This window comes from Electrophorus electricus, chromosome 19, assembly GCF_013358815.1.
Source record: "Electrophorus electricus isolate fEleEle1 chromosome 19, fEleEle1.pri, whole genome shotgun sequence".
NCBI classification, from domain to species: domain Eukaryota; kingdom Metazoa; phylum Chordata; class Actinopteri; order Gymnotiformes; family Gymnotidae; genus Electrophorus; species Electrophorus electricus.
In genome coordinates, this window is record NC_049553.1 from 9,526,148 (window position 1) to 9,536,708 (window position 10,561).

General features: G+C 47.3%; 1 protein-coding gene across 1 annotated transcript; it reads right to left on the minus strand.

Moving 5' to 3' along the window:
* Positions 1-1,120: 1,120 nt before the first annotated feature.
* Positions 1,121-6,066, minus strand: efnb3b (ephrin-B3b). The gene is made up of 4 exons (XM_035519981.1): positions 5,967-6,066; positions 5,758-5,850; positions 5,056-5,124; positions 1,121-2,422 (listed from the first exon to the last, which is right to left on the minus strand). The coding sequence occupies exons 1-4, from the start codon at positions 6,064-6,066 to the stop codon at positions 1,992-1,994; spliced, it is 693 nt and encodes a 230-aa protein (XP_035375874.1). The 3' UTR covers positions 1,121-1,991.
* Positions 6,067-10,561: the final 4,495 nt, after the last annotated feature.

The following is a 10,561-nucleotide window of genomic DNA, read 5'->3' on the forward strand; positions in this document are numbered from 1 at the left end:
GAAATGTGTGTCATACTTGCATGGCTATGTATATGTGTGAAGGTATATCTGTCTGTATGTGTGCATGTGTGTGTGTGTGTGTGTGTGTGTGTGTGTGTGTGTGTGTGAGAGAGTGCTTGTGCGCATCATACTAGACTAAGGCGCAATTTGTGGGACTGAAAGAATTTTCAACGAATCTCAAATATTTCCATCTCGCTTCTTGGGAACAAAGAAAAAAGTGAGTGAGGGTATGAACAATTATTTCTATACATCCATCCGTCCGTGCGTCCGTCGGAGAGAAAACGAGCTCTCTCCTTTCCTCAGCAGTCCTGTGTCTCCGTGTAGCTGAGAACACCTCCGTGTCCGTGGCTTGACTTCAGCCTGATCTCACACCACCTCTGTCAAGAGAATACAAAACAGCTGCCACCTCACTCACTCGCCCCCCTCGCGTTACCTCCGTCTGCTGTGCCATCCTTCAAGGGTCCTTCACCCCCTCACACTTTTCTATCGTTCCGTTTTTAGCGTGTTCCTGTTTCACTTCCAGAAGGTTCTGCGCTCATCCCTGCTTCCCCCACAGAAGGGCTCACGTTCTTTTCTTTTACCTCCTCCCCTCCCCTCCCCTCCCTTCTTCATTTCCCTCCTTTTTTTTTTTGTAAAAAGAGTGTCTTTGCACATTTTTTAAAAACCTTTCTCAGATTGTTCCTCTACCTCAACACTTTTACAAATGAGGTCTAACTTCAAAACTACATCATAGTAGGAGCTATAAAAATATACATGTAGAGTGAAGACTCCTGGGAAATGGGAAATGAGTAAGGAAAAAGGAGGAATAAGACCTCGGCTTGCAAAAGAAAATAAAAAGATTAAATTAATTTAGAATACAAAAGGAGGAGAAACAGGGGTCGGAACTTTGGAAAGCCAAGAAAAGAAATAGTGGCTAAAAAAGAGCCTAGCAACTGAAATGTCACTTTAAACTTAAAAAAGACATCTAGAAATTATTTTACTGCATATTCATATATAATAATAATCTATACGTGATGAAAGCGATTTTAAAAAGCCCCCCCCAAAAAAAAAAAAAGAAAAGAAAAAAAAAAAAAACAACCCCACTTTTGATTTTCACCCATTTTTTGTGTTTTGGTTTTGAAACAGTCTAACACACTCACATTCACTCAAGTACAATGCTCTCTCACAGATACACACTGAAACACACTCACATACTGTGACTGAAGCACACGCTATGCCCACGCATGTTCGTGCAACAGCACTGTCATAATTATTAACCTACACACTCACAAAGAATGCACATTATTAAAATATACAAGATTTTCAATGCCACTATGACTCCTCCAATCAAACACAGGGCCTTGAGTCATGTGATGTGAGCACTGGGCTATGATTGGCTAAGCCAGAGGACTGAGCCTCCCCTTATCAGAGGAATCGCAAACACAAACAAACAAACAAACAAACTAAACTGCTATTTGTGAGTTATTGTAATGTTCAAGATCACATAACATTGGTCAGGATTGGACAAACTGAAAACGAAGTTTACTTTCAGTCTTTTTTTTGTTGTTTTTTTTGTGTTTTTGCCAATAGATTACAAAGGATAAGGTTCTGAGGTGTTGCTCAGTGACGCCTCAGGAAGTAACAGATCCATTCTGGTTTGTTTTGTTTTTTTGTTTTTTGTTTTTTTTCACTCCGAGGGGTCTAGACGAACTTTAGGAGCTTTTATCACTCTGAGAGGAGAGGGAGTGAGAAAACCTTACACTGGCGTGTCCTCTCAATATAAAGCCCTCAACCATCACAGCAGTCATTGATTTAAGGGGTGTGTGTGTGTGTGTGTGTGTGTGTGTGTGTGTGTGTGTGTGTGTGTGTGTGTGTGCGTGTGTGTGTGAGTGATTGGGTCCAATCACAGGGCTTGAAGGTGCCACAGTCAGAACTTGACTGTAGGCCAGGGAGCAGTTCGGTTCATACTGTTGTGGTGCAGGTGGTGGGTGACAGTGCCAGGGTCTCTGTCCTCATACTTTGTAGTAGATGTTGGCGGGACTCTGGGGTGGCATCTCCTGCACGATGTAGACGGGGTGGCCGTAGTCCCCGCTCACCTTCTCGTAGTGCGGGCAGTAGGCCGAGTCCGAAGTCCGCAGCGGGATGATGATGTCGCTGGGCTCCGAGCCATTGTTGTTGCCGCCTCCGCCCCCGCCCCCGCCCCCCCGCTTGGGGGAGGTTAGGGAGGAGAGGGAGAGCGGTGGGTGGTGCGACTCTGAGTGTTTGGAGTGTCGCCGGCGGTAGCACACCACACAGATCACCGCGGTGACGAGCAGGAGGAAGGCGGAGCCTCCTGCTGCGCCAGCGATGACGGCGATGTTAGAGGCAGGGAGGGGGCCGTTCTCGCCGCCCGCTGTGGCTCCTCCCCCGGGCACTCTGGGAAATGTAGTGTTCCCAGTGACCCCTGAGGAAAGAGAATAATTTAACAAGACGTTTAGCCCAACACTTTCCTTTCAGTAAATGAATATGCATATACGTTTTCATTTTACATACAATAAATATATTGCGGGCAGTCTTATACACTTGTTGATCAATGTATAATTTGCCATGACACAATTTTATGGTAAAATCCTAGGGAAGTTGTAAAACCTTTTGGATATGTATTTAATTGGTAAACCCACAGTCATGGTAGACTTGGAAGAAAAGTCTGGACTCCTGACATGGACACAATCGTTTGACAGTTACAGAAGGCTCATTAATGCCGCCTCATTCTGCCCTATAGATAACATCCTCTGTCCTGACCAAATTAGCCCTCTGACTGGCCAATTAATGTCTTTAACCAATAGAAATGATCCGGTTTAACAGTACTTTCCCAGTTCTTTTAATTTCTAAACACCGCAGTTTCAAACTTGGTAAACAGCCAGTTCCAGTTCCATTTCCAGTTCCAGGCCTGGAGATCTGTCTTGTTCTGATCTGCTGGTTTTGGATCATTAGCTAATGATCCTGCCATAAATGGATATAAATCAGCTTTATTATGGCTGAGGAAACACTAACCTGCACAGTGTTTTTAGTCCACCAGACCCCCCCAGATTCACTAACTAAATGGCATACTACACATGTGTATGCACAGACACACACACACACACACACACACACACACACACACACACACACACACACACACACACACACACACACACACACACACACACACACACACACACACCAAACTGCACGATTAGTGCACCGCCTTAGTTTCATGCTTATTTATTTGTGCATAATAATGCTGAATTTTAAAACATGTTCAAGTGATCAATTAAAGCCATAACAGGAAGAAAGAAATGATGATGTCACACTCCATATCCTGACTAATTCCACCATGCAGGGAGGAACAAAACTCACTGTCTATTACATACACACACAAATGAGGTGCAGTGTGCGCCGAACCCCACCGCAGTTTACGCTAAGAAACTAGAGCAGGTCTCAATGACAATGAGCAAGAAGCCTCTGGCCTCCTGGGACAGCGTCTCCGTCCTTTAACAGACGGTTGAAAGGACCCGAATTGTGGAATGTGGTCAGCATCAAGGTTAGACCACCATGACATCAGACGTTATCTTTACAGACCGCGCGGCCTAATTACACACTTGCCACGCAGCCGCAGAGGGAGCGGCCAAGCAGCTACTGTCTTGTGGTCTCAGTTTGGCTTGGCTATGTTCTAGGTGTGCATGTGTGTGTGTGTGTGTGTGTGTGTGTGTGTGTGTGTCTGGTTGCCAGAGTGACAGCAAGAGCTCCAGCCGGGCGAGGGATTGGTCAGTAATACTGGGGGATCTGTCTGCAGAAGTGCTCAATTGGTGCATCATTATTCTGAGCACAATTCCTTTCATTTCCTCTCTTTCGTGCTCTCTCTCTGTCTCTCTCTCTCTTACATTCTCTTTCTCCTCTCCCTCTCCCTCTCTCTCTCTCTCTCTCCTACACCCCTCTCCTCCTCCTGCGCTCCCCGTCGTGGCTCTTAGGCTGTTCCAGACCAAGCACCCTAACTGATCTCTCTGTACTGAGACGGAGAGAGACAGACAGAGAGGCAGAGACAGAGAGAGAAAGCGAGAGCGAGCACAGAGGTTTGATGCCCTTCCTCCTGCGCCTGAGTGCGCTGGGGTTCTACAGCTGGTCTGCTCTCCCCTCTCATGCTCTAATATTCTGAACCCGTCAGTCCAGCTCCTCAGCACCCTGTAAGTGCCTCGCCCCTAACACAGCTCGTCCTTCTCTGCCTCACACAAGTCACAACAGTAGAGCGTGCGCGCGCGCGTGTGTGTGTTCGTGCATGAGCCAGTACTGTCGATGAGTCTGTGTGTTTTGTTGATGTGTGTGTGTGCGTGTGCAACCTGACACTGTGATTGTGTGTGTGTGTGTTTGTGTGTGTGTGTGTGTGTGTGTGCGTGTGTGTGTGTGCGTGTGTGTGAGAAACAGTGCAAGAGCAGAATAAGAGATAAGGAACAGCTCGAGATGTTCTTGAGAGTACAAACTCATGACGTCCATAGAATGAGTAATCATCACCTCACTCCTCTCTCTCCTGCTCCTCTCCTCCCTCTATCCTCCCCTTCTGCGCATCTCTCTCTCCGCCTCTCTCTCCCCCTCTCCCTCTCTCTCCCCACTCCCCATCTCTCTGGACCAACAAAAACCGGGCCGCCAAACTAATGGCAATAATAACTCTTTGATATGGCTCCCCACCGATCCCTCCGGCCTGCCTCTCTCCCAGGGCAGCTATTATCAAGGCCTACTCTGCCTCGGGCTCTGGCCCGGCACACGGAGCGGGGTGGGTGTCGGGGAGAGAGCAGGGGAGAAGAGAGAGCAACAAGGAGAAAGGGAGGAAGAGGAAAAACAGAGGAAGAGAGAAAGAACAGCATGATGGAATACATCAAACAGAACCCCAGTGCCAGCTCTTGCTTTCTCTTGCCATCTGTCGCTTCTCTCTCTCTGTCTTTCTCTCCGCGTCCAGGCGACACTTAGGGGCTTTAGTGCTACGTGTTGCATGCGTCTGGCCGGTACGTTTGGGATATGATATTTATCTTATAACCTGGGTTTCCACTCGAAAGGGTTTACCTGGATTTCGGCTGTTGGTACGACCCGCCTGGTCGGGTTTGGCAGGCTTTGGAGGCAATCCGTAGGGCCCTGTGGAAATACAATGAAAGGCTTTTAAAAAGAACATTAAATGGTTTTGAGATTTTAAAATCAGACCTGTTTGACCCGCAAGCAAAGCCCAGACAGACTCAGATCTCTCACAGTGCTGCTGAAACGTTCACTGAGCTCTGTGGGGGTTCCCCATCAGCCCCCATCATGCTTATGGGCAGAACGGCATCGGCCTACCTGTCACCTGCCAATGGGATTATTCACCCACAGTCCTTTTGAACTTATAGGGGAGGTTTTTTTCACACTCTCTGAGTGTGTATGTGTGTGTGTGTGTGTGTGTGTGTGTGTGTGTATGTGTGTGTGTGTGTGTGTGTGTGTGTATCTCATAAGAAATCTGCACCAGGCTTTTATTTAGATGACAAACAAAACAAGACTTGACCTTCTAGCCACACAGCAGATAAGGAAACACTCATAGAGAGAGAGAAAGAGAGAGAGAGGGATAGCTAGATAGAGAGAGAGAGTAACAGGACATTTTGTTTTTAAAATTGATATCCAATCCATTGACACTACAGAATAACCCAGAAAAATGTAACATTCGACTACATCATTTACAACTTTCATGTCTCTGTGTGTGTGTGTGTGTGTGTGTGTGTGTGTGTGTGTGTGTATACTCACTTTGTCCCACTTTAAGCACGACCTTCATGCCCTGTGTGGCACACACTCCTCCTCTCATGCTCTCGAGGCCCTGACGCGTACCGTCTGACGTAGCTAAGAAAGAGGAGCAGGAAACAGTGAAAATGAGTAAACTAAAACACACACACACACACACACACACACACACACACACACACACACATACACATACACATCCCTGCATCCAGCACATTTTTGCAGCACAGAGCCCTTGTTCTCAGGTGCAGGGTTAAAACTGCGACAGGCAGAAATGGCCCAGTGCAGAGTGTCAGAGCTCTCATATAGCCTCATTCTGAACCTCTCTGGAGGACATTTAACACCATAATGCATCTTCCCTGGATTCTCACACACTCACACACACACACACACACACACACACACACACCTGGTCAGTGAAGTGGCTAGAAGACAATGTTAAAGAACGGAGAAGAACAAGCGGGGTGTGCGGTGGGCCAGGCTGGGTGAGGAGCCGGGCTGAGCCAGACCCTGGGCTTCAGCGCTCAGGAAAGGACACGCCGCCCTTGGCAACATGGTCTGCCATCTCAATGAGCCGGTGAGAGAGCGAGCGAGAGAGCGAGCGAGAGAGCGCGCGTGTGTGTGTGTGTGTGTGTGTGTGTGTGTGTGTGTGTGTGTCTAAGAGAGACAGAGAGAGAGATTGAACTTCATATAACTATGAACCCTGTTCTTATTTACTGAAGGATGGAAAGTTGAGGAATGAAATGAGATGAAAATGTCTCTCTCTCTCTTTTTTATTCTGTCTCTCCATCAAAGGGTCTCAGGAGGAAAATCCTACTTTTTTCCTATTTAGAGAGAAATCCCAAGTCACCCCTTTCTCCTGCGCAGCTCCGGGTTGCGGAATAACATCTCAGCCAATGAAAAGGGCAGGAGGGGTGTGAAGAAACAGGCTTTCACACCTCTCCCTCCTCCTCTCTCACTCTGGCCAATGAATTACACAATGTGTGAATGCAGGAGACCGAAAAAGGAGAAGGGACAACCAGAGTCCTACACACACACACACACACACACACACACACACACACACACACACACAGAAGGATAAAGGAGAGATCACATGGAAAGAAATGCAGTGGGGAAAAGAAGTGATGGAAAGTAATGCTTAGTTATATTTATATGGCACATTTCACAAGTACCAAGGTGGTTCAAAAGGGAGAGTCAGAGGACTTTAAGATCATTAACACTCAACGTGGCATCATCTGCTGACTGGGATCCAGGCACGCCGGAGATTCTAGATGCTTCTGGCTGCACAGGTACTGGAGGTGGTGATCATGTGACTCTTCAGCATGCAAAACATGTGACAGGCCAAACGCAACCTGAAATAGCAGCTCCCTCCCACTACCATGTCATTCCCAGAGCATTAGCGCAGGAGGCCCTGCCATGCTTGCAAATCAGATATCCGCCAGACGCCAAAAACACAAGCACAAGCTTTGGCATGTCTGTCATGACCAAATCCCAACCACAACAAGCAGACAGTCTAATTAGCACTGTGCCACTTTCAGTTACTTTGTGCACAATTCAGAACATTTGTGTCGTACTTTCAAAACATGAAAGGGTTCCTTTAGTCTTTGCGGGCTGAGACCCTGTGTGTCTGGTGGAACTGGCCGTCTGTGCGCGCGCGTGTGTTTGTCTGGTGGAACTGGCCGTCTGTGCGGGTGAGTGTGTCTGGTGGAACTAGCCGTCTGTTGCCTGCATGAGCTCAGCTAGCTGTTTCGGTCTCTTGATAAACAAAAGCACAAAGAAGCATCAAACGTTTGGCCTCAGCCGCTTTAGCTGTGGTTGCAGTGTAATACTGGGCTGGTCACTTTAATCACCGCTGACAAGAACACAGCACACCCCCACCAGGAGGCTACGCAGGGGACGGGGACGAGACACCAGCACAGACTAAATTAAAACCATACCTTGTCTAGCTAGCTAACGTGGCTTACCGATTTGACTTAGAAACCTTTAATAGAAATTAGTGTTTTACTCTCCAAACTTGGCACCCATTTGAAGTATTCAAAGCTTATTGAATTCTTGGAAGGGAACGTTAAAGATTTGGTATTTTCACATCATTGCAAACATTGCTAACACATGGAGTTTCTTGATAGATGAGGCATAAGGCAATCTGTTAAACCAGTGAAAAAGGTATGTGACCCAGTATCACACTACAATAATACTGAACAGTGGAAAGCAACTACCAGTTCATTCCGGGATGATGAATAGGTGTCCGTCCAGGTGTTTTGCCAGACGGAGGACAGGGAGCCGAAAAACCAGACTGTCCAGCCTAAAACCGGACGTCTGGCCACCTAGGTCAAACTGGCCAGCAGCCATGCCAGATACTGTCCAGGGTCTCTGCTGTCAGGAGAGGTTGGTTGCTTTTCAAAATGTGTGTTGCACTGATTCTATTTCTGACAAATGATACCTGTCCAAGCTCCATGCTGTGAGAAACAATCAGTTTTACACAGCCTAGCCTACAGCCTGGCCTAGAGACCAGCCTACAGCCTGGCCTAGAGACCAGCCTACAGCCTGGCCTAGAGACCAGCCTACAGCCTGGCCTAGAGACCAGCCTACAGCCTGGCCTAGAGACCAGCATACAACCTGGCCTAGAGACCAGCATACAGCCTGGCCTAGAGACCAGCTACAGCCTGGCCTAGAGACCAGCATACAGCCTGGCCTAGAGACCAGCATACAGCCTGGCCTAGAGACCAGCCTGGCCTAGAGACCAGCATACAACCTGGCCTAGAGACCAGCATACAGCCTGGCCTAGAGACCAGCTACAGCCTGGCCTAGAGACCAGCCTACATCCTGGCCTAGAGACCAGCATACATCCTGGCCTAGAGACCAGCATACAGCCTGGCCTAGAGACCAGCATACAGCCTGGCCTAGAGACCAGCCTACTGCCTGGAGACGAGTCTAGAGACCAGCCTACATGCCTAATCTAATATACAGCATAACATGTACAGCCCAGCACACAGACTAGCACAGAGATTAGTCTTGCACAAGTGTTTGTTTTTGGACCAAGTGTGACAGTAAGTGGAAAGCAAAGGGTCTCGCAACTTCACACTCAACTTTTCAGAAAGGACCAGAAAGACAAAAGGAATGGGAGGAATGACGGAAAGAGACGCAGCGGGGGGACGGAGGGACTCTGGCTGCCTTTGACAAGCTGTTTCTGACACGAGTGAGATGAAAGATGACAGCAAGTGATAGAAAGAGCGAGCGTGTGAGAGAAGGAGAGAAAAAAGACATGGCAGCGATGAGAGAGAGAGAGAGAGAGAGAGAGAGAGGGGGGGGGGGGCAGACTGTGGCTCCTGGCGCTGGTTATTCGTGGAAAGACTAAAACTGCTCCTGCAGCGTAAAACAGAAAAGAAAATATGAAGGGAGAAAAGAGAAGAGAGACATCAGACGAGTCGGAAAACACAGAGAGAGAGCGAGAGAACGGGAGAGAGCACAATGGGAGGGGCAGACAAGGCCTTGGGAGGAGGAGAGAGGGAGGAGTAATGGCGCTGAGGATCAGCAGTGATGGCGGGTGGAGGGTGAAAGGAGAGACAGCGACTCCTTTGGCTCCTACGCTCTCTCCCGCCCAAAGAGGAGAAGAGAACAGAGAATGGAGGTGACCAGGAGGAGAGAAAAACTGCCCTAATGAAATGCCAGCGGCATCGGTCTTAGTTAGAGTGCGCGGTCCAGGCACCAGTGTGTGCGTGCGTGTCTCTCCCAGATGCGCCAGCAGAGGTTTTCCTAGGTCACTGTGTCCCACTGAGGAGAATACGCTGAGTAATTCTTTAGTCCCAGGTTAGGGCGACTCAGCTAAACAAATGACGTGCGCAAATGAACGAGAGATTAAAGGATAAGGCAAAAGAGAAGATTTGTAAACATAAAGAGAACTGAGAAGGGGACTGCATATACTATAATGGGAGTATATGCTGGCATAGTTTTGTGTGTGTGTGTGTAGGGCCCGAATCAGGATGCAAAGTAGAAATATTAGTTCTTCACATAAAGGAATTGTTACGGAAGGCTCCCCCACCCACAGGTCATGTGGTCTGGCCCGCCGCATACAGGGGGAACCACGTCTGTTTGTGGCCACTCCCTCTGTAAGGACACACACCTGCATGGGGTTAATCGTAACGTGTTTGTATGTCTATTTAAACCCCAGTTAGTGTGTACCTCGGTGTGGGTCATTGTAGTTGCCTATATGAATATAAATATAAATGTCGTAGTAGATGTAATTGAATGTTTTGTGGAATCACTGTTACTGTTTAGCCTTTGTCAGCGTTATTAATGTTCACGTCATAAATGTAAGAATGTTCACCGTTTGTGTTTTGTGTGAGTGCCAGTGTTGACTTGTATGTTCTGGTATTAAATGTCTCTAAGCATCGAGGGGGTCTGTGTGTCCTGTTCCGCACCCTGTGGCACTTGGGCCAGCATCACAGGAACAAACCACACTGACCACTATGTTCTGCAGTACATCACTGTTACCTTGTTTTAACCATAATGTACAAAATCTTCTTTGACTTTTAAACATGGAGCTCCAAATTATACAGGACTACCACCCTCGTCACATTTCCCATCACTCTACTCATCCATAAACTCTTATTATTTTACATAAACAGCTTTGGTTCAAGTTTGATGGATTTATTTTAATTAGGTAATTATTTCACCGTCATTCATTAAATAATTGCATATATAAGCTTAGTTATTAATTAGTTACCCAAAACTTTTAATATGAAAACACATACCGAAACTACACTTATAATCTATAGTTTCACACAGATTTTATTGTTGTTTATACCAG

Bases quoted from the DNA above. Each gene is read 5' to 3' on its own strand.
- efnb3b (XM_035519981.1), bottom strand. From the start codon at position 6,066: ATGAGGCTATATGAGAGCTCTGACACTCTGCACTGGGCCATTTCTGCC. The intron at 5,851-5,966 runs GTGCTGGATGCA...CCTCTTTCTTAG, and splicing joins GGGCTCTGTGCTGCAAAAAT to CTACGTCAGACGGTACGCGT. The intron at 5,125-5,757 runs GTGAGTATACAC...GTATTTCCACAG, and splicing joins CGTGCTTAAAGTGGGACAAA to GGCCCTACGGATTGCCTCCA.